The 25,869-nt window shown below is 35.9% G+C and overlaps 1 protein-coding gene across 1 annotated transcript; it reads right to left on the bottom strand.

The window, feature by feature from the left end:
- Positions 1-9,960: 9,960 nt before the first annotated feature.
- LOC145978969 (uncharacterized) lies at positions 9,961-24,314 on the bottom strand. The gene is made up of 3 exons (XM_083112008.1): positions 24,202-24,314; positions 22,575-23,054; positions 9,961-10,519 (listed from the first exon to the last, which is right to left on the bottom strand). The coding sequence occupies exons 1-3, from the start codon at positions 24,217-24,219 to the stop codon at positions 10,244-10,246; spliced, it is 774 nt and encodes a 257-aa protein (XP_082968134.1). The 5' UTR covers positions 24,220-24,314; the 3' UTR covers positions 9,961-10,243.
- Between the last annotated feature and the right edge of the window lie 1,555 nt (positions 24,315-25,869).

Genomic DNA, 25,869 nt, shown 5'->3' with positions numbered 1-25,869 from the left:
ATATATATATATATATATATATATATATATATATATATATATATATATCATTACAATGACAGGAAAACTTGTGCTAAAGTAATAACTAATACTAAGAAACTATAATGTTAAAATCATATAATTGTAGTTTCTGTGGAAAAGAAACATGAAGTTACGACAATTAGGCTAGCATTGCCTAACTATGTAGGCAATTGAAACTCCCCCATAATACACCCCAAATAATGAGTCAGCGCACGTCTATGGCAGTAAGGCCAATAAATTAAACTATTTTCGGCCGGGCAAGAAGTGACTAGTGGAAAGGACGAATCTAAACCCGAAACCGAGGTGGACAGAAACAACGTTGTAGGATTGAGATAAGTATTGTATGCTTTCTGATTTGTTGTTTGTTATCGTTCGCTTTGTTGTGTTGTGATGGCTCTTACGTATTTCGCAGTTGACGTTACCATGTTTCAGCAGTTTGCCGTATCCGTTCCATCCCTATTTTGCCACTGGACTCTTCCAGTCAGTGCATGGGCATTTGAGCATTTTGGGAACAGAATCTGGTGCACACTCAATCTACATCCCCATACACATCTCTTTGCAACCCTTGCCCGTATCCAAGGCTACGCTACACGTGTTTTTGTGTGCAATGACGTGTTAGCGTTAAAGTGAATGCATCGCTTGAATGTGAAGCCACATGAAGCGACAGAATGACAGTGCTGCAATATGTAGATCTTAAAAAACAGAATAAGATCAATCTCTAGGTGAGAATGTTTAACATAGCCTGTGGAAAAGGAGATGCAGCAGCCACTAGCGCCGTCAAAATAATATACCGCTGCTCAAGAAACTCTGAGTGATTTATTAAACTGCATCAATTTAAATTGTACTGTGTATTATTTTAATTACACTTTTGTGTTTATATTGTAACATATTGAAACAGAAAATAATCTTATTGCTCGGGCAATAGCTTTTAGTGCACGTTATGTATAATTAATAGCCGCTATCCGTCAGTATATTCATTTTATCTCAAGCCATAAATTGTACATGAGTATATTGCTTATAAAGAAGAGAGCACTTACATCAGGAAATGCGTATTCCTTTACTCGATTTCGTGTGTTCAGTTTCTGACATTTTTTTCCTATCTGCATATTGCAACACTAGCGCATAGATTTGGAATTCTTTTCAATGGTTAAATTCACCTCTTACCGTCGTTTCGTCACCACGAGGTAAAGAAGCGATTACCCAGCCCCCACCCCTCGTTCTCACGTTTGTAAGTTGGCGAAAATTCGTTAACATGTGCAACGAAACCTCCATATATTTTTCAAGTAAGTATTTATATTGATCCTGCACCAGAGCTTACAAGTGAATGGTATGGACAATTGATTTACGAGTACTTTTCGTAGCAGAGTTTAAAATATTAAACATCTTTGTAGTTAACAAAATTAAAACGAAGTTAAAAACATTTTGTAAAAATTTTACATATAGTATTTTTGACATGTTCCTTGTGGTTTATGTTTATACATTTGTCTCATGTTTTTATAGTGCCTTATCTAATAAATCTATGACGACGAATGTAAATAACAAAATTATAATGTTGACAACTTTATATACCACCATAAAATTTGGCGAGATATGTCTTCAGTTGACAGAGTTTGTTTACCGAGTAGACAGGTTAATCGTATGTATGAATGTTTTAACACAAGCTAATAAGTAAGTGTGTACACAATCCATTTCTTGACTAATAAATAAGGTTCTCTTAATGATTGAAGCGAGTGTTTGAAATTCAAACCATAGCGAGGCACCTGCACTTAAAGAAGAATGTTTGCTTTTCCTATGTAAATTTCAAACCTCGTTTACACCTTGCTCGCTTCTCTCCCGTTAACTCCCGCGCCGGTTTCATGTTTATGTTACACCTTAACACCTGTGTAATATTACAAACACGACGTAACAATTAATAGCTCGAAGAAAATACCTCGTTTGTTTTGCTCAACTCATGCGTATTCACAGAGGCGTGCAAGATGTAGATCTGCTAATTTCTTTCCGTAACCCCTAACCCGACTGCGAGGGATATATTGTTGCTAATGCTCTAATTCTTCTAAGTCACGGAATCTTCATGCATATATTTTCGTCTTCTTCGTTTTCTCACACTTTTCCATTGTGTGTCACCATATAGCGCATGCAAACTAAGCTTTTACGTAAGGATTCCTATTCAAACGGGTTGGGTGGAGAAGTCCTCACAGATTTTCACCGTAAAACTTTACACCTTGCATAAACGGTGGGGCATTAGTACAATTTGTCTTCTAAATTGAATAATGGTGTAAGGAGCTACTTCATAAATTTCCTCTAGTGTCGTATGGACATTAGTAATGTCCATTCATAATCCTCTGTCATTATTTCTTTAACTAGCATTATTTATATCCCAAAAAGGAGCACATTGCATTATGCGAGACACCTTTCACAAAATACTTGTCCAATCTTTGGAATGCAAGAACGCCGGATTCCTTTTCATGTCTTGTTAATAGTTCGTTACACAAAATATATGAGCCTTCCTGGGTTTGTAAGAAGTGACCTTCTGACAAGGCACACGAAAGTCAACCTTATTTCCATTTACTATACCTCATTAACTTCAGTCTTGCAGGCCAACGAAGCACTGGTCGTGCGGTGTGTCTTAAAGTTCCTGCAGGATTGTAAAAACCTATAACTTTTAAAGTAATATGTTTATTGCAACGAATATTGTTTGTCACACAGAAGACACTTTAAAATTAATGTTTGATCATCGTCAGATCTCCAGCTGGGCACCATTCACGTACAAAGACTCTTGCAATCTTGGTTTGAATCCGAAAATTGCATTCAGACGGTGCTCGTCCGGAATGTGGTGAATCACATTACGTATCAGGTCGTCAAGATCTGTCGGTTTCTGTGGATACACCTGGGTCTTGACATGCCCCCACAGCCAATAATCGCAAGGCGTAAGGTCTGGTGACCTTGTGGGCCAAGGTGTGGGTCCTCTGCTGCCAATCCATTCTAACCCCCCCCCAAAAAAAACAAAATTCGGCAATTGTGTCTATTCACTTTTCCCGAAACGTGGACCGTGGCCTCATCAGAGAAAAGAATGAGTTACTGAAGGGCACCATCACCATTTAATCGGGTTAACATTAATCCACAAAATTTCTTCCTAATTTCCAAGGTGGGTTGATTTAAATCAGGTGACTTTTTTTTTTTTTAAAAAAAAAAAAAAAACTTTAAATAAATAATTTATAGAGTTACGTACGTAAGGATTTTGTAGATAACAGAATCACTTTTATTGAAAATACTTTAACTTCGTAATCATTTAATAGTTTTTATTAGGCTCAAAGAAACAAAAAGAAACGAAACGAAATATATGTACTGATGGAGTGAAGCTCATACAAAAGGAAATGTAATGTGCAAACTGTAAACACACTTAAATTTCTCTTGATTTAAAATTCAATATTTTTTATAGGCAAAAATAGGACATATTTTTGGAGAAAAACGTACAGAATACTAATAATGTTAAACCGTAAATAATGTCATTATCATTAAACTGTAACTAAATATGACAGATTATAGTTTGCAAACTCTATCTATTAATTAAAAAATACAGAAATTCAGCTACAAAGAATTTAAACAAAATATTTTGTTACAATTGTAGAGTACATCCAGAATGTTTTATTTAGTGGAAATAAAATTACTGAAAATATGTATTATAGTTTCATTAACACACTCAACAAACATTTCCACAACAGGTTCATATGTACAGTATCAGAAACCGAAGAATCTACATTTACATATATTTTTTTTTTTTTTGCTTTAATCAATATTTTCAAATATTTTACAAGTCCGTTTTCTAGAAAAGGATTTTCTATAAAAAACATATATCTATATGTATGATGCCAAATGCCATACCAGCAATTTAGAGAGTTTTTTTTAAAAAAAATCGATATATATATATAAAAATATATTTAAATAAAAAATCATCAAAAATGATTTTTTTAAATAAAAATCATGATTTTTATTACCATGCTCATTTCACAATACAATATTTCGTTGTAATAAACCTATTACTATAAAGTTATAGCTTTTAAAATCCTGAAGGACTTTTAAAACACACTGTATCGTCCGGTGTTTATCCTTACGTGGGCTCAGTGCCCCTTTACAATCTCAGATTTTAACTAGTGTATGCATTTTTTTTATTCTCGGAGAAATTAAAAATCTCCATATACTAGTTATAGTTTTAGTTGTTGGTAACGAGTATATAGCAATATTACTTGAAATTGAAATAGAAATTGATTGATTTGGTTTATTTTGCTTCACTTCTGCCACTTTTGGTTAATTGTGAAGATGAGGATGAGTGATCATATGATGAGATTGATGAAGGGACACTCAGGAAGACCACTAATGCCTATACCGGGATTCGAACCCGGTACCACTGCTGGCGTCATTGCACGCTGTGCTGTCCACTCCACCACTACGGATGTCGGCTTTCAGAAATTGAGTGAGGAGATTTCGAACTGACTTATTATTTTCTTGTTAGGAGCCGTACTCAATTTTATTTTAGTTAAGGAGCCTATCCCAGAAATGTGTAACATTCATAAATAGCTCGTGTGTTGTGTTCATAATTTAAAAACCAATCAATCATATGAGATTTAAAATAAAATTTAAATAAAAATAAAAATGTAAAATATCTGCTCCTCAGATTATTATATTAGAATCAATTGCCCAAACACCGAGATTGAACGTCCACTCAATAAAAAATATTTTTAAAAACACGAATGCGCTGTGTTTACAGACAGATTAAATATTTGCATTATAAAGCATCATTACTACCTTCAATCAACTTGTAGCGATGTATTGTGGTTTTAAGACATTGCCAGAATGTGCTCGATTTGCGAGTTACCCTGTTGTAGAGGGCTTAAATTCGATTCCCTGTTAAGCCATGAATGATGGGATGGTTCTTTTCTCATATATTTATTATGATCATAAACAACTTTTATCCTCAAGATTAAGCTGCATAAAAGAAAGCGAACTAAAATTTGCACATAATCAGATTTCTAGTTCAAAATCTATCTTATAAATAAATTTGTGAATATATTTTACGCTTCAGATGATAACGTTGATGATGTCTTCTAATTTTTGTGCCAGAAAGGTGAAGTGGGCTTCCCAGCTGGCGTAGTGGTAACGTCATCACCTTGTATTAAAGGAGTTTCGGGTTCGATACCCGGTGGAGGTACACAGTATTTCGGATCCCACTTAAGACTACTGTATGTCCAATCCGGACTACACTATCTATGTATAAAATCGATTTAGAAACAAAAACTATAAAAGAAGACCCGTAGAGGTGAAGCATTGTAATATGTTTATTTATTTATTTATTTCACCTATAACAGAGCTTTCGCTCCAATTACAATAGGCTTACATATATTATAAACAATTAAAAATTACAATTTCAATAATACAAAACAAAAAAGGAAGAAAGTGCAAAACTACACTAATCATTGATTAAAGAATACTAGCACAAATTTTATAGAAAACATAAATCAGTTCAGTTCTTTATTCTCCATTTAACATAAATATGTGAATTCCTATCAAACGTCCGTAATGATATATTTTTGTACCTAGGGTTCAAATTTTCAGTTTCAGCTTGCAGTGTAATTATCATATTTTGGATGCTACAACTTGTTACAATCTTGCACAATTAGTAACTTTGCATGTACTTAAGTAAAGGAAGAAAGGTATAGTGTCACCTTGATTTCGTGATAATGTTTATAAAATTTACATGTTGTATGGTTCAGTTTGAGACGCAAACGTGAACGCATAAATCAGGGCACTTATGGTCTAATATATTAAACTATGCATTTTTCGAATATCTATCTGTTATAATTCAGAATATTTTATCAGGAAATTAATTAAAGGCCGGTGTTCGAGGCTGGAAACTTGAGTATAAATACGACGCATTTTGACTTGAAAAGGAGGTCTGTGTCAGTCTAGGAAGAAGTGATATACGTTCAAGCCGATCTTCTGTAAAACCTAGATTGGACAAATAGGAACGGTTCCAACCTAGGAAGAAGTGAAACAGGTCTAAGCCGCTCTTCTGTAAAACCTAGGTTGGCCTAATGTGATGAAAGTTTCAATTTAGGAAGAAGTGATATAGATTCAAGCCTTTAGGTTCAAGCCGCTCTTCTGTAAAACCTGAATTGGCCATCTCAGGTGATAACTGCACGTCTAGGAAGAAGTGAAATAGGTTTAAGCCGCTCTTCTGTCAAACCTAGATTTGGGCCACCTTAGTGTTGACCTTTCCAGTGAGTGTTATTTTATCTACGAGAACCAATAATTTCCAAGTTCCAGTTACGAGTCATCTACCTACTCGTCGTAAGTGTTCAAGTGGTATAATTAACATTTATCTAAAAACTTTACAAACCTTGGTTGGAGTCTTATTAAACCTACCTTGAGATAGGTTTCATTGTAGACCATTGGAGTCTTCATGTCCACGACTACAGAAGTAAAGGGTAAGAAGAATTACTAGGAACGTAGCAAACTGCAAATGCATAACCCTGGACTGTGCCATTTCCTCATTTGCTATTTTAATTTTATTATTTTATACATCTTCTTCTTCTTGTTTATGTTGCGTACCCAAAATGTAATATTATATCAAAAATCTACGTTCTTATACGAGCTGGTTTTAAAGTATTGATATTATATTATCTACAAGGAAGAAAGAGCCATAAATATCATGATTTTTTAATGTTGATTTGTCTTCAATTTGCTTCCTATCATTATAATTGGTGCATCTTAATTCCTTTTATTTGAAACGTCTTGCCATAGCTTTTTATAGTCAAGATAATCTTATGGATTAACATATAGTATTAAGTGTTTTTTTACCCAAGTTAAGATAGAAATTGGAGCAAAATTTTAATTACAATCAGTACATGTATGCATGCACTTATGGGAACTGCATACACAGTTCCAAATTGGGGTTTGCATCCATTGGTGTGTTTGATTAGTGATACTCTTAATAAAAGCTGTCGGGTTGGTTATCATTATCAGTCTCTAGATACCAGTTTTCAAACAGTTACGAGTTACTCTTCAATGCCATATTGGCTACGTCGTCACCTCGTAACCAACCTGGCCCGGGTTCGATACCCGATGGAGTCACATAGTTACTCGGATCCGACTTTAAACTGTAGGTCCAGTCCCGATTAGCCTATCTGAACATGAACAGGATTACAAACAACTTCAACCTGTCGAGAATCATACTTTAGTTTGGAATATGACGAATGCTACCCATTTGACAAAAGAGTGAAATTATAGGTTAACCCAATTGCATAAAATTGCCAAAATTCACTCGCCTTTAGAGTTAGAGGTCCTGGTTCCGATTTATCATCAGGCTGTTCACCTAGACCTCTTTTCTTCCCAGTAACCATTAATTTTAGCCTTCCCACCATTGAAATCACCCCAAAAAACATTGCGAAACTGAAAAAAAAGTACCTAGATATATGATAGCTTCTCATTGGGTAAACATTCTTAGCTTTCTTCACAAGCTATTCATATTGAGTTAATGAGGCTGAAGAGAAATGTTATGAGAAAAATATCCATCAGTAAAGGCTACGTCATTCGTCCTTCTCTGTGACGTAAGAAGATATTTTGTTGCCTCACGACGAGACAGACAGAGCGAGTCGGTCAAGTTCTTTTGTTACACGTGAGAAACCTTGTTTTGTAAAGAGTGGGTGAATGGGACGGTGGTCTTTGGAAGCTTTGAAAGCCGTTGAGAGTAATGTCCTGCATTAGGTAATTGTTTGTCTCGCATAGTCTTCAGCATGAAGCTTCTGCACAAATTCTTGAGCTGAGTTGAAATCACCCCTGTATGCTAATGCAGGAGTTACGTCTTTCAAGCGTACAGCTGAGACTAATTTTCAGCAATGACTTCAGTTGACGAAAATAATCCACATCTAGAATATCTGGTTGCCTTTGTAAATTACTTGCAATTTGAAAAGAAAAATAAGTATGAAATGTAACGACAGCAGAGGTCAGCCTGTATATGTAGAATAGTTAATCGAGTGCCACCACTATAGTCTAGGTACATGACAGAAAAAATAAGAATAAATTACCTAAATTCCTATTGATGAATTCGATTTTATTCAACTTCCTCGCTCAATAACGTTCAGAAATGTTTATGCTTTTCTTCTACCCTTAGACTGAGTGCTCATTTTATCATAGCATAGCAGATGCCAAAAGAGACCTACATACATAAAACTCTATTGAAAATATATGTCAACCATGTTAGTACTTGACAAGATAGGTTTCACTGATTTAGGGAAATAAAATCTGTCTCACCTTAAGGAATCGAATCCCCATAATCGAGTGAAATAATTTCTACAAATCCCTGAAACCTCTCGAGAACTTCCCTGGTCATTATTTGGAGACAATCTTGCCATCAGTCCGTTGGTAGGTAAGATTCAAGATGTTTTTTGAGTATTGTTGTGCTAGTCAAAAGTTCGAAAATTTCCCCTCTTTTCAAAACCAAAGGAATGCACTGCGAAATAAATTGAGCATTTCCACTCAATTATGAAAGATGCACTATTCCAATTTGAACTATTGATTTATTTCGAGCCGTAATGCTAAGAACTAATTATTCAAAATGTTAATTATGGTTCCTGCATATATTCCTTCTGTTGTTAAAACTTTTAATGAAATTCCTGACATCGAACGATTTATTGTACTGACAAAACGAGCCATCAATTTAAATTATCTAAATATGAAGTATGCTCTCTTAAAGGTTGGGTTTGTAATTTACAGGCTAATACATGAGTATATTTCTGGAATATTCTTCAGTTATCTATAGAGATTCGCTTTAATTCCGAGGAACAATCAAATTTCAAACTCCCATTGATAATTATAATCCAAGAATCAATTAATATATGCAAATGAGTATGCAATTAAATATTTTATTTAATTTTCTTGGTTTAAAATGTTTATCCTCACGAAAATTTTCACCAAATCTTATTTCGAATTCATATGGAATTGCAAATATGTTAACTGCAATCATGGAATGTGTTTACAATATTCATATCATACCTGTATTTAAGAAACCGTACATTCATAATTCTCATAGTATTAATGTATTTTATTTTTATAAAAGCTTTCTTTAAATTGTCTCCTTTTTATGAAAAGCTAAAAGATCACTTACTATTTCATTATCTGCATTATTTAAGGATTGGGAAAAATATTTCTGAAATGTAATGATTGCAAATTAACAAGATATTTTACTTACAAGGTTGATATTCCATACAAATTGTTGTTACCATGTATTGCGAAAACTCTGCTATATGGTACAGATGAGTTGTACGTACAGTGGGATCCTTGAGTATTACAGTGCAAATTGTCCATCACCATATTCGTGCACTTTATTTGACCCAGTAAGAGCTTAAAGAAGTAAAAGGAAGCTCAAAACAAACTTTTGACAATTTCTGTACCAGCATACATAAAAATCCATCCCTTAAAAACGCATAGGATGTAAGAGAAAAATTAATGAAAATAGTCATGGACAATTTGCACGGTAATACTCATGGATCCCACTGTACAAGAAGGGTGAGAATTGTATATGTATCTGGACAATTTATACATTGAAATTCAAGTTTTAACTTTCCTAAGTTTTAGCAAAGCGTAATCCAAAAGTGTATTTTTTCAAATTTAACACATTCAGCTTACCAAACAGGATGTTTCAAACAGATCCATTTCTTTCTTCATTCGTACAAAATATATCATTTAGGTTTTAATCGTTGGATAACATTTTGTTAACATTTCCCTTTATGTGCTAATGTACATTAATATTCAATTGACCGATGATGGTTCTGGAAATACCATTCTAATTATTCAATCATGTACATGGGTAATGTAAGGAATACCGAATTGTACCAAGGAGGGGTAACATTTTTGCTGGGATGGGAACTCAAAGTAAGGAGACGCCAACATTTTGAGATATAATAATAATAACCACATTTAATGCGTTTAAAATATTATCATTTTATACACAATATAATAAAATTACATAACTGCACACGCGTGTGTTACGGCGCCATATCGAGGTCTGGTTTTGTACAAAAATATTCACCTTCACGCTTTCTCTTTTTTTACATTTGTTTCTTTAAAAAAAACAGAAAATTGAACTTTCATTGCATAAAAAAGAGTTCTTTGTTTTATACAGTCGCACAGCAACATATTCGTAGTAGATTCTTCTTAACGAGACCTTTTAATAAGGACCACTGCTTGGTGGACCGTAAGAATTCACTTGATTGGTAGCATCTGGGTATCTGGCTTCTCCTTGGTAAGACACGTCGGCGTTAAATCCGTTCTGCCAATCAGCCGTGTAGCGGACAATCTGTAACCTACCATCAGGAAGGAGGACCTTGTATTCCCCGGTAACCACATTTCCATCGCTGACAGCTTGGTGTGAGTAGTCTGTGCCGTAGTAATCGTCTTTCACGGCATAGCCAAAGTCAAATGGCATTCCGGGTTCGTGGGCATGCTGCAAGAATAAAAGAAAAGGATGAAGCAATCGGCTTTCTACGCTGTGCAAAAAGAATTTCCCTCACGAGTTCAATTATTACTTTTATGGCGATAAGACGATGGAAGACACGGTGTTCGGGAAATAAATAGTGTTACAAAATTGCGCAAGATCAGGGTACATTCTGTTTCCGTTGTTGCCGCTAAGATTTTACCCATAGTTCCTTGTTTGTGACCACTTCTTTTCCATGCTGTGAGAGATTGTTATGATTGAATGATATTGAAACTGATGGATATCGTGCTGACAGTTTTATCTACCTCTTGTACCTCTTGACAGCGCATTTCGATGCCAATATTGATCTATCTATTACGATTTTTCTTTATTTGATTTCAATTCATTGTTAATGCTGAAAATCTTATCTTTTAATATACGAACTTATTACTCAAGTTAGTGAAAAATATGACATTTTCTCATGTCACAGAATCGGAACATAATATTTTAGATATTACTATTCAAATCTCCATATTTTATAAAGCAGTCTACAGTAATAATAATTATAGAGAAGCAAGCAATGTACTATATTTCTACATTATAATATATATTACATTGAAAGTTATGTTTGTCTATCTCTCTTTCATTGCAGCATCTCTATCTTGTATTGTTTATTTAAACCATTTCACAGTATTGCGTTCCTTTATTACCATTAAAAGAACTGTTATTTCTATGAATTTAATATTAACAGCCTATCCAGAAATACACAAACCATTCAAAGTATCAACCGATATAGAAGTATGAAATTCCGAGTTTTAGATGACTTGACTAAAATATGCTACATTTTGAAGAATTATAGATAAATTACAATACAAACCACCCTACAATTGATTAGTTTGTAAGGACATGTCCTTCAGATTCAGTGTTTCGAATCTCATAGTATCGTGAAATATACTTTGTGCGATATTTAAAGGAAGGCTGGAAACTCAAATACCGACAATATATGACATCGTAAATCAATGTTTTGGTGCTGGAGAGGGCGATACAAGAATACAAGTATGTTACTTTCGCATTAATTGTATTACATACTTTTCTTCTATTTATATTTGTTTCACTCCCTCCAACCGCAAAACATTGTCAGATATTGTTGGTAATCGAGTTTACAGCCTTCCTTTTATGTCTCACATTTTTAAACGATACTTTGAGATTCAAGACACTGAATGAAGACAGCACACTGATTTATAATTTTATAGTCTCTGTAATTTTCAATCCTTTCATTAAGATTAACATGTACTCCATGCTCACAAAGCTTGAAAGAAGCACAAGCAAAGCTGTTCAACTTTAATTCATTTCCGGATACCTTGCATTATATCACAACACGCAACCGCGCGTGCGTGTGTGCAAGCGGCGTTTAACTCTGAGAACATAAAATACAAGAAACAATGGCTTCTCTTCCGGCAACTATTTCACAATTTTCCACCCACGGTGGAGAGCTATTTAGTTATCTCATTTATTTAATTACAACTTAAGTCGTTATGCTCGTAAGTGTATCTTTCCTTGACTTCGAGTGAAGGCCACTATTGTTTACTCGTAATATTCCTTTTTTTCCCCTTTTTTAAATATATAGCAATTATATTCAGTAAATATATACACGAGGACCGTACGCCCACTGAGGGATATTTTTATTACACTCTCACAAACAATTTACAAGGTTACTTTTCAGATAACTCTCACAGATAATACAACTACTTCGTTGAGTGTTTATACATAATATACAATGTTCTTGGAGAAACGAAACAAATAAAATGTCATCTGATATTTCTCCTAACCCCTTTACCTACTCGAATAAAAATACCTGCGGCATTACTGATTTGGACAGATATATGAGGGGTTCAGAGCACAAACGATATAACTCCATTTTTCTTGAAAATTAAGTTACATGTATAACTTAGAACTTTGAAGTATCAACATTTCAGTGCTGGAAGTAAGTATATCATAAGTTTCAAATTCTTAGTCATAGAGGCACCACTATGCTTGTGCTCCAAGAGCTACACATGATACTAAGTTATTCAAATATGCCTTTTTCTCAAAACTGTCTTGAATGGAGTTACGCAACTTGCGCTCTGAACCCCTCATATATAGATTTAAAATCTTGGAAGTCTGCCATGATACTTGTCTGCAGAAGCAATTTATTAGTAGTAAGCTTTGTGTTATTTAGACTCTGTAACGTTACCATACACGAATAGTTATATTTTCAATCGCTTAAAATATCAACCAAGAAGAAATATTATTTCGTTGACATTCCTGAATGATGAACCCAATCTCTTAATGCATATTACAACATAGATACTGGCAGTTAACTTGTGCTGTGAACTCATTAATCCTGTGTTCAAATCTTATTTCCATTCTCGTCATTGTCAATTATCTACAAAAGTAATATAAACTAATTATATACAAGAGCAAATACAAATTAGAAAAAGGCTGAGAGAAATTCCATGTAAAATGCAATGGCAACTTATAATTGTTTTCCAATAATGGTGTGAACCTACTTTCAAAACTGTTGCTCATCTCACCGTTAAAATTAGTTGCACGTAGCCATAACTTTGATTGACAATACAATTCTTCACCGTTGAAATTTATAGCAAAACGTTTGTATACACTGGTCGGTGAACATGCAATATGAGAAAATGACTTAATTTTCATCTCCACGGTGAATAACTTTAATTTCAAAACGTGAAAGAAGCTTGGTAAAATTATAAATATAAAAGTACTATTCTATTTAGCTGGTATTGAAATATTAACATGTAACAAATCAATTGCCATAAAAGAGCCAGTGATGTGGGTTAAATTTGTATGTGAATCAAAATGTGTTATTTATTGTTCCATAAGTAACATACCTAGGTAGAATATCCTAAAAATCATCTTCTATCGAAATTCTACATCACGATTTTATAGTATGTATCTTCAGTCGTAATAATTACAGGGTTTTGAGTTCGAGTCCTTGTTGCGTCCAGTTGTGGTTCTAACCTCTCTTCAAATCATAGAACCAGTTCTCAATGACCTACGCGGGCATACAATTGACTTTATATTAACTTTGGCAAAAAATATCACCTATTCAATATTAATATTTGGATATTACGTTTGGAATAATTCATGTGATGTGTTCTGTTGAAGTCATTTCAAGTCTTAAGGTTTATATCTACAGCTAAAAAATGCCATGTTAAGTCTTGTGTTTTGAGAAAGTCTTTTCTCGAAGAATATAACTTGTTACTTCCGTAGATAACAGCAAATGTAGTAACTATTTCATGAAAAATACAGATAAATTCTACGTGAATTCTGATTATGTAGTTGAATTTGTCTAGAACCTTTCTGGGATCTTTTCGTGTGCAGCCATCCGGGCAAGTATAGCACCAGTGCAAAGATAGGAAATATCTGTACTTGCCAACGTCCAAACCAGTTCGACATCTTGCAAAAAAATGACCAGCATTCATTTAAAGTAGAACAAGTAAGAGGAACAGAAGTTGCAGACTCATTGAGGCAATGTCAAGGACCAATTGGATCGAGATCTAACGTTCGTAGTGACCTTACACTTGATATTCCACAGTGGCACATGCTGTTCAAAGACCTCCAGAAAGAAAGCTGAAGGGGAAGGTTGCGGCATGCGGCAACAAAAGAAAAGTAAAACCAGTTTGACACCTTCATTGGCACCAGCGAAAAGACTTACGATGAAATTTCAAGCACGTGCCACGGTTGAAATCATGAGATAAGCTACCCTACTGCATTTTTCCTCTGCAAAAGCGACGGTAATGCTGTTAGAATTTGCTATTAGTTGCGACGGAAATATGTGAAGTGGCCAGATATCATACAAGAGGCAATGGTATGATTCAGGTGACTTTACGTAACGAATTTGTCGTCAGAAAAATATGTCGGAAGCTGTGCTGTTAAGAATTCGATATCCATTCAAATTTCTTTAAATATACATGTTGGTATATGTCAATTGTTATCTTGCATTATCAGTTTATTTCCTTCTATTGAACTGAGATTCCTGTTGGAATGACTATGTTGCACATCCAGGTTCGGTTTGTCCATATATGCACGGTGTCCTTGTAAGTATGCATCTACTATAGTAGATGTTGTAGTATCTACAACTCACGAATGTGAACTGGAGTATCTCAGTTACCAGTAGGAATTATGGTCTTTGTAATCAAAAGAAGAAGTTAGTAAATTTAGTAATGTAAGTGAATCATATGAACCCGCATTTGAATTTTAAAAATTGTAAAACCATCTAGGAATGTCACACTAGACCTTTAGCCAGTAGTTCACTTATCTTTCACTTTTCCACTAGTAGATACTCTGGCAGTGCATGCTTAATCAAAAACTTGGCGGGCCTTTCCGATGGCTAAGTGGTAACGTCGTCGCGTCGTAATCAAAGGGGGCGGTTTCGATACCCGGTGGAGGGTGCATATTGTTTCGGATCCTACTTACAATTGGAGGTCCAGTTTCGATTAGCCTTTTTGTGCACAAAGTAGACTTAAAAATGAACTCATGAAAAAAGAAAACTTGGTTGAACCTATCCCTCCGATAGTGTGGTAGTCAAAATTATCGACTCAGAAGCCAGGAGAAGCAATTTATGTGTGCAGAAGCATTAACTTAAATAGCAGTATTTATATCAAACATCTAATTCATATATGGACCATTCCACGAAAAGTGGTCCTACCCCATGTAAATAACAAAATGAATTAATATGCAAATTATTATTGTTTTTAATTGAATTAAGGTTTAGATGTTTGTGATTGCATATAATTTGGCATTTCACCAATAAAAGTCACTAGCATCTGCACCCTATGTGCTTCACAGACCAATGAAGTCAAAATTTGCTACATTGTTAAACGGACTTTTTTGTTAATGCTTTTCTAGCATTCAGCTACGCCATCACACTCAAATTGTCTTCATTTGTTAGCAGACATGATAAAGTACTTCATAATTCTATGATTCAGTTTATTTTAAATATTTTAATCCAATCTTATATCTAGAACGTTAATATTTGTTAAAATACCATATACGCAACTGCCGTACTGTGAGAAAGTGTTTACGACCTTTGTTCCACAAATATCTTCAATGCTAAACGTGAGCTATTTTCATAAGAGTTCTCGCAGAAGTAATTTTGAAGAAATGTGAGAGCTTATGAGACATGAGCACAAAATTAAAACAAAAATGATAACAGCAAAAGTGCAACAGTATCCCTTTGCGTCTAGTAGCTTTCCTTTAGAAGAGATTAACTTCCTTGTATTCTCAACGTACATGATGATTCACAGTATCGCATTTATCTCACTCTTTTGGACGAAGCAGGAACATACTTATAGTTCATTGCAATCATCTCCACCCAGGAAGTTTCCTCTGGTTATGTAGTTATGAAATATACCTCACAATATTTTTGGACATACGAGCCTGTCTTCCTCAAACCTCTCACTGCAAATACTCTTGTTTCACTTTCTCTCCGCAAAATGACACGTCACTACCGTGTTGACACGATTGGAACTCTTGCAAGTGCAACGGAGCTGCAGGCGGGTTGATTTTGGGACCGGCATGGCACGCTCTTCACCAAATGCTCTCAGGATGACGCCTATTTCGTCACAGCTTCTTCCGCGACGGGAGTACTAGCTATTGTTGTTTTTTCTTCACAAACGTGAAGAACTTCACGCATATACCACAAGATACCCATGCGTTTCGCGCCTTCCTGACATTAATCATTGCAATCATTCCATTTATCTTGCTCACCCACGGGAAGTAATGGCGTTATTTAACAAAATGAAGGCCTTCCACGCTTCAGAGTTACAAGATCATTCCTGTGCCGAAAAAGGAACTCTTGTAAAGGCCAATTTAAATTACTGGGGAACACGTGCATTGTTTTTCTTTCATGTAATAATTCTTAATTGTACTCTCATTTTGGAGTTAACTTTCAAGCAGTATCTGCAGAGAGCCGGCCTCCGTGGTGGAGTGGTTAGCATACCACGCTATGGCGCTAGGGGTCCCGAGTTCGAATCCCGACCAGGGCATTGCTGTTCTTTGTGACTGTCCCGTCATCAATTTGATTGATTGATTGATTGACTTGGTGTTTTAAGTCGACTTTATGCACAGTAAGGCTAATCGGGACTGGACCTACAGTTTAAAGTGGGATCCGAACCACTATGTACCTCCACCGGGTATCGAACCCAGGACCCCTTTATTACAAGGCGAAGAAGCTACCATTGCGCCATCGGGGAGGCCTATCATCAATTTGATCATATCATTATTTATCCTCATCGTTGCGATTAGTCAAGAGTGACAGAAAATCCGCGTAAAATAACACAATTCAATCAATCAATATCTGCAGAGACATTTTAAACAAGACATTTGATATCAGCGAATATATTTACATAATTTGTTTGCATCACAATCTTAAATTAAAAGGTATATTGGAGCATGACTACAGTGGTTGTCGAAATTGATTGAATTTTCTAAGCATATTCGAAGACAAGAAGGGTATTCTTTATGATAGTGAAGTAGGAACCACAATATGTTCTTTAACGACTTATATATGCAACTATGTTAATGGAGGAAAAATAATGATGAAGTTGAACAAAATATTCAAGATATTCCTGTATAAACAATAAGGTAATGTATATTCATTTACGTACACTGGTGAAAAACTTTATCGACCATCATTCTGTTAAACAAATAAACAATCAAGAAATATATCAAAGTTGTTTCATCACATTGTTTATCCCTATAGCCCTTTTTCAAAGAAGCACTAAAATGCAGGAAAAGAATTTTCAAAGTTTTATTTTCTCGTACTCTTGAATACCGACCACAATATAAGCCATGCCTTTACCATGAATTCCTCTACATTCGATCTCTCCCAATTTGCGTAAATTCTAAATAAATCTTACTTTATTGACATAGGAGTTCCTCTCTGAAAATTCGTTTCATAAATACTATTAGTCATCCTCATTGTTGCGATTAGTCATAAGTGCTAATAAGCTATGCTAAATAAGACCAGTTAAGAAATACTCACCTTACAGAAATATATCCAGTCCGACAAAAGTATTCGTGATACGTCTAAGATCAAATAAATTGTTGTACATAAACGCGAGCGAGTTAGACTAAAATATGTAATCTTTGAAAATAATAGCCTATTTCGTGTATTGAATGGTCCAGTTCCAATTTTATACTTACTTTTTTGCATCACCATTTTACAAAAAATATATCTACAAAGGCAAATAACATAAAAGTATGAGAGCGGAAAATATAATTTATTTTTAAAATTCTAAATGGGTTGATTGCATTTTGTTAAATGCTTGCTTCTTAATGAAAAACTACGAAGGAGAGTTGAATAAAAAAACTAAAAGTCCGATAAAAATTATAGAAGAGAATATATAAGCTCAAATCTGTATGAGATATCAACTAATATTGAAAAACAACGTAACAGATTGGTTATCAAAGCCGGCTACGACATCGGGTTCGAATCCAGGCCTGGTAATGAGCGTTCTTTGTGAGTGTCCCTTCATCAATTTCATAATATTCAATTTCATCATTCAACCCATCTTCATCTTTGCGATTGGCCAAAAGTGGCAGATAAGCGATGTAAAATAATCCAAATCAAATCAAAAACAACCTCAAGGCTGCAACACTGATCAAGTTAGTTAAAAAAAACATAATTTCTGCCATTTTAAAGATGGCGCCTTCTCCACGCCCTTGAACAAGTGAAGAAAATTTTCCTTTACCTCCGGAAGCCTATAACTTATATTGAAATTCTCCGACAAATGAAAATTCAATATCTTTATACATGCTTTCCACACCAGTAAGTTTACAAATTGAGATTGAAGTTCAACAATGGCTATAGATAGGAGGAAAGATCTTCGAACTCGCACATAATTGACTGAACGTGCATTGAAAAGCTTCTTCTTCAAGTATACAGTACTAACTCAGACTTGAAAATACAATGTGAGCAATGCGGGTATGCTAACATGGAGCAAACTTGTGCACTCACATGTGAAGAAATTTAGTAGATAAAAAACAAGAGGAAATTGTGGTTTTCATTTTACACCCCCCTGTATAAAATCGTTTATGCAATGAATAAACCTGGAGCATCAAAATAACATTTTATAAGACAAGCTTATGGCCTCCAGGAAGTAGAAGACGTTGCAGCGAAAGAAATATGGAGCAGAACGGATGAATTCACTGAAAGAAAATGCTGCTAGGAGCTATTTTGCATAAACAGGTAATTTTTCAATTTTGATCGTGCTGGATGTAGGCGGGCAGAAGCATGTCACGCAAAGAACAGTTGTGCTTTATAGCTGACAGGATTCAGTCATTACTTCCTACCTCCCCTCGATTTTTGCTAAACTCTCACTCTTGTTTTCCTCGAATTCCATCCTTAGATTTTATTCCTAATTTGTTAAACACTACCGATGCTATAAGTATAAAATATCTTAATATTATTGGCCTCCCCGATGGCGTAGTGTTAACGATCAAGTGTTTGGTAGCCTGTGGAGGCACATAGTGGTTCGGATTCAACCTTAAACTGTAGGTCCAGTCCCGATTTGCCTATCTGTGCATAAAGTGAGCTCAAACAAACTCAAACACTGTTATTTTTATAGAATGACAGATGTTAGAGCACAATGGTACTGTATTGCTTGAATAAATATTCAGCATCTCGTTATAATACCGTGTTTATTGCTTTGTATAATTCATACTGTCATGCCTGAATAGATTGATATTTTATTTACCGTCGCTTTTCTTCAACTTTTGGATAATCATGACGATAAGGATAAGTGGTGATATGATAAAGGGACACTCACAAAGAAGACCCATACACAGCCTGGGATTCGAACCCAGGATCCCTGGCGACGTAGCGCTCTGTTTGAATAGAACAGAGGCTTCGGTGGCTGAGTGATCAGCATAACTTGTTAAGGAACCGGAGGTTCCAGATTCGAACCCTGGTCAGGCAGGAATGTTTCAATTAGTTTGTCCCATCATAAATTTAATCATTTATTCTCATAGTTGCGATTATCTCAGCTGGTAAAAGAGAGACGAAAAAGAACAGAAATATAAAGAAAATTGAAATAATAAAACGCAATATCAACTAAGCTCGCACTTTTTCCCTGGACGAAACATGCTTTGTGAAAATAGGTACTACTGAGAACAGATGTTATATTTGAGTAAAGAGTTAAATGTCCTTTCTCTTTGTCGAAGTAACGGTAAAGTGCTACTTTTGAAAGTAAATAACTATAACATGCTACTTTTTTCAGTAACATACCCAACTATTCTAAAAAGATCAACGTTATTTGCATCCTACATAAAGGACTCCATTTCAACTGTAAAAGGCAAGGTCTGAGTCACTACAGACGAACAGGTGAACGGAACGGCCAAAGTGCCTCCCCGAAAATTAAAACCGGTCGTGCGTTCGTCCCGAACCATCAAAACCGGTATTGGGCAGATTTTTCGTTCACCGGACACACACTCATGTGCTTCTGTGTGATAAAATGAGGGCAATAGATAAGAGGAACTTTTTATACAAGTACCAAATTACCGCCCCTATACTCCTCGACACAATGCAGAACTTTTCATTGCCACTTCTAGCTGATGCGGTATCGTCCGGTGCCAGGGATTCATGCTTAACCTAAAACTGTGTACGAGAACTCGGCCGTCAAATGGATAGCTCCACAGAGTTTTGTGTAGCTGCATTGTTTATCACTAAGTTGTCCGTAATGATTTTATATAACACAGGTCACAAAAAAACAAATACGCACAGCCTTTCATGAAATTGAACCCAGATGGCTATTATATCTAACTGTAATAAAGTATCCATCAGAAAGGCCGCTGCGGTTGATATGAAGTTTCATATTTGTTCTGGTTGATTGAATTTGTTTTAAGTCCACTTTATGCACAGTAAGGCTAATCGGGACTGGGCCTACAGTTTAAAGTGGGATCCGAACCATTATGTACCTCCACGGGAAATCGAACCCGGAACCCCTTGATTACAAGGCGACGACGCTACCACTGCGCCATCGGGCAGGCACTATGTTTGTTCTGAATATAAAAAATATTATAGAGCTCAATCAGTCTTATATGGTGATTAAACATGATTTAAATGTTATCCCGAAATTGTGCGACGAAATTAAGACAAACTTGTTTAGAAAAAATCATACCAAACATTATATACTCGTAGTATCATCATATCTTGCTCGCAGTATTTTTTTTTTCTGTTGTTGATGTAGATTGTTGATTGCACTATATGACATTGCATTCTGTAAGGTTATTTATTTACGATTTATCGATATTTCCCTAAAGTGAAGTTAATCCTGTACAACTTTTAACACTTAACCATATTGTGATATTTGCTTTGGTTGAACTTATCTTGAACATTTTCATCATGGTATAAGTTCAAACTGAGACGGAATTTCGATATCAGACACTTAATATTCTGCAATAACAAATGTTGCTGACCATCCGTTGCATCGTAGCGCACTTGGTTCTGCTCTCCAGTGGAACCCACTGCATCGGAGTGCATTCACTCCTGGCCAATAGTGAACGTTGCATAAAACTCTCTTCATTCGTAGAGTGTTGGTCCTGCGCAACAGCGGACATAAAATCCATTGCATCGGAGTGAACTTCTTCCTGCGCAATAGTGGTAGACACATAAAACTCACTACAAAGGGAATTGCTCAACTGAGAATATCTGTCTAGCAGAGAAACAAGCAGCTATAACTCACTGAAAATGAATTATCATTTTGAATTGTTAGTGCACATGTTTGTGTCGACACATTTTGCTATTCAATGATAACATGGCACAACATACTAGAAATGATACACTAGTAAGTTTCATCGGATTCGAATATATAAGAAACAGCCACGTATTTCCTACGCACAAGCAAACTTATGTAAGTTGCTGTTAAGATCCTAAAACCAGGGAAAATAATGTTGTCAGTCTCTGAAGGTTCCGAGATGGTTGGTGAAATAACAATTTTAGTTAAGTTACGTGAATGGGAATCAAATCAAATCGATATGATTTAAGGAAATCGAATAGAAAAATAGTTACTATTATCGTCAAGTTATTCTCAAAACTCCCTTTTGTTTTTTTTTTCCAAATTCGTGTTCTTTCATTAAGCATTTCTACTATGTGAATCCTGAATCTTTCGTCAACACACAGTGAGAACGAATTATTGAAACGAAAGATTTGTGTATGTACTGTATCTACTGAACAAAAGTTACATACCACTATATTCTCGTATTGCCTCTGGCAAATTTATGACCCCCCGTGACCCTCTCGTTCTTAACACAATATATGAATATAATATTTTCATTGATCCCAATTTCTTCCAATTATTTATTGTTCAAAATATAAATGAAATAATAATTTAATGTATCTGCATGATTACAGCCCAATCTTTAAAAAAAATAATGAATTTCTGTTTAATATAAAATTCTAATTAGATGCGAAATGTACTTACACTTATGGGGGATAGTGTTAATTTGAAAGAAACGGATTTTCACAGATGAGATAATTTTTCCAACAAAGAATGAGTGCTTCAAAATTCCTACGCGAAACCACCTTTTGTTCCTTCAATTACCACGTGCAATGGATGCCACGTGTAGTATTTTTATTCATATGGTATATGTACTTTAGTTGCGAATCATTCCTGTAAAGTTTGGTGTAAGTCCACTTTGTACTTACTAGGATAATGTTTGATAGGCCAGTTGAAGAACACTTCTGTAATATGACAGGGTTCTGGACTCGACTACTAAATCAAATTTTCCACTCATAAACGTGTAATATTTTGTTAGTTCTATGAATAGGAAACTTAGTTGGGGAAACATGTAAAAGATTTAAGGTACGGAAGAAGATAAAAAAGATTGACTCTGGAGTTACAAGATACAGTTCCAAGCATAATATTTTTGCCCAATTCCATCTTGATTATCGTTCAATGAAAGCGTTTAAAGGAAGAACTACTGGTAATTGAAATACTAATTAGAGCTGACTTACATTGCAAAGATGGCAAATCTTCAATGTTATAGCCGAAATATTTCTTGCTTATGTACTTACGTCGTGCCCGTGTTGAGAGCCCTGTGGAGCCGTTCCCTGCCCGCCATAAGTTGGTGGTGGTGGTGGTGGCCTGGTTGGTGGCCTGGTGGTGCCATAGCCAGGACCAAGACTATTACCAAAGCCAGAGGATGGTGGTGGTCCGTAGGATGGAGCTGGAGTTGGTCTGTACGATTGGGTCGGTCTGTACGTCTGGGTTGGTCTTGGAGCCGGGGTGCTGTACGAGGGTGATGGTGGGCCATATGAAGGGGATGGAGGTCTGGAAGAGGGTGAGTAAGATTGTGGTGGAGGTCTTGGGGTGCTGTATGAGGGAGGTGGTGGGCTGTATGAAGGCGATGGTTGCCTTGAGGGTGTGGATGGGAAGGGTACATTTGGTCTGTTGTAGTTGTAGCCTTGCTGTGGAGGTAGGTAGGAGTTCTGGGGTCCTGGTGGAGGTGGTTCTGCTTTTGCAATAACAGCAAAGGTCACCAGTATTACAATTCCCTGAAATGATTATAAAATAAAAATTATATAAACTATATCCTAGATTTAATTGGAAAGAAGTAATGTAATATTTTCGAGAACCATTAAGTTAAGCTCTAATATTGTAATTCTTTAATGAACAAATTATTAATTAAAATCCTTTAACCATAACATGATAGTCTCCTTTACTTAAAAAACGAATACCAACATTGATTGAATAATAAATTATCTTCGGCAATATTAACAATTTTATGTTAACTCTAAGATATTACTCACTGAAACTTCTAATTCATTCTTTCGAGTTATGAGAAAAACAACCAATCGCAGAATTTCAAATTTAATTTAAATTTTGATCATTTATTCAGAAGACCGACATCGTAAAATTTCAAATTACCAATTGTAATATTTCAAACTACTGATCACATAAATTTCCTCACTTTTTGGATAACTTTGTAAAATTTCAAATTACTTTTTAAACTATTCACACGTGTGTAAGTGTTTTAGAAGAATAAAATATTTAAGTTATTTAAAAAATAATTCTTAGAATTATAATTGCACTATAACAGTATTTACACAATTTTAGTCTATTATTGTCCATAATAACAATAAGAATTTATTTAAAACCTTTAATAGACTATAATAGGTTTTGTGAAAATGCTGCGACTTTGTTTTCAATTTAAAATATTTTTATGCTTTGTGCAACGTAATTTCAATGAAAGCGTTTAGTAGAGAATTTGCTCATATTTACAAATTTGTGTGCCATATTTTTCATAGTTGAAATGATTTAAAAAGCCTAACTAGTTAATATTTACACCGACAGTTCACTTAATGGCCTGCCTTTTATACTGTATTCGAATATAAAACATTCTTTACAAATATCGAAACCATTATTTAATATATTCCTTCCTTCGGAACTTGGCGTGGTTGTTCCGTAGAACGCAACGCACTATAAATACACTCCATAGAGAATGTATACTGTGAGCACTTGCAAAAATCCTTGGCAAACTAGCAACACTTGTAAACACAACCGGAGCATTCACAAACTTTTCACAATTTCATTGCGAGTTCCTGGCTTCGAACCTCGATACCACGTCCGAAGCGAGACAGTATCCAATTCGCAATGCACGAATAGCTTGTATCACAACAAACAAACTAAAAACAAACGCACCTTCAGTGACAACGCCATGGTTGTGTTTATGGACAACGACAAGATGCAACTGTGCTATACACTCGGTGGCCCCTTGGCCTTTTATAGGTCCGTGGTGTATTGAAAATTAAAAGTTTGGCCAAGAACATGGGTGATGGTTCAGAAAGAAAAGGAAAAGGGGTGGGTGGCGACTTGCAGAGGGGAGGGGGGATCGGTTTTGCCTTCAGGGAAGTGAGAGTGAGAGCAGAAGAATGGGAATTTCAGCTGTGATGTAACTCGCCCAGCTCTGACACACATCTCCCGTTCCATAGAGTGGAAAAGTGGGAGGAGGGGTGGTAAGAATCTTGCTCTTCCCCCACCTCGAGCAAGAACTCTGGTCTCCTACTTGCCGTCAAATATTGACCCTGGACTCTTACTGGTTCGTCCCAAGGCTGAGGGGGATTGCCACAACTGGAGCATCCACAACACCTCTCCTCCTCGCCAGAGCGTTTCACCGTCGCAGCGGCCAGCAACCTGGAGGTAACACCGTACGCATAACGGGACTTGCCGTTCACGTGAATCGGAGTTGCAGCAAGTCTAGAGTGCTTCTGTTGCCGATGCGCAGTCCTCGTGGAGTCTCTCGTGTCGTGAATACGCACCTTTCCGCAAGGACATTCCTCCTCTTGCGGACAACGTCTTTTGGTATTGCTTCCATCTGCCTCTGAAGACCGATACCCTTGGCGTACCTCGTGCGCTGGGACCGTTGAAGTTGGAATTTAACTAACTCGGTTACGAAACCGGACGTCCTGGGTTTGAACCTTGTCGCCTTCTTGACCATACTTATTGAAACAGCCACACTTGGCGCGACGGAGAAGATTTAGTGAGTGTTTCGAGAAAGAGACTCTTGTTTCGGAACAGTTGTTAGTGCTGAAATATTTATCTGTGCATACAGGCTAATCGAAACTGAACTTGTGCCTCCGAGATGGCGTGGTGGTAATGTACTCGCCTTGTAATCAAGGGTTCCCGGGTTCCTTACCCGATGGAGGCACATAGTGGTTTGGATCTCACTTTAACTGTAGGTTCAGTCCCGATAAGCCTTCCTGTGCATAAAGTGGGCTTAAAAACAGACTCAAAATAAAACTCGGAACTGAACTCGTAGATTGACATTCAGTTGCAGGTGCTCTAACCAGAAAGTAATCTAACCCGAGACCTTTTCATTATGTATCTTTTCGCTGACCGAGAGCGTTGAGTGATCGACACCTGATCTTGCTTTCGAGGGAACTGGGCTCGAGTCCCGACCAGAGCACGTTTTTGTCTTATTATCCAATCATGGTTCATCCGCATCGGCGCGTATCAAAATGACCTGGAATGCAATACCCTTCTTTATAATCGTGTAACCAATTGTCTCACGGGAGTTTCATGATATATAATAGCATGTTGCTCATTATGAAGGACATTTTTCAATATTTCAATTTCTATTTGCATTTATCTTGAATCGCCTTCCCACGTTTTAAAGATGTATTTTGACAAGGAGGTGAACGATGTGTTTATAATACAACGTCCATAAATGAGAAAATTCGAACCCATGGATTCTTGTTTCACAGCCTGTTAAACCACTTATATTGAAAGACGGTTGCTTCTATTTTATTCCTTACAACCAATAATACAATCAACTAAGTCAACTGTTTCCATTATTGGACTCATTTACCT

This window comes from Lepisma saccharinum, chromosome 25 (assembly GCF_977018435.1).
Source record: "Lepisma saccharinum chromosome 25, izLepSacc3.1, whole genome shotgun sequence".
In the NCBI taxonomy this organism is placed as follows: Eukaryota; Metazoa; Arthropoda; class Insecta; order Zygentoma; family Lepismatidae; genus Lepisma; species Lepisma saccharinum.
The sequence above is the reverse complement of the archived record's forward strand: the minus strand, read 5'-3'. Positions and strand labels throughout refer to the sequence as shown.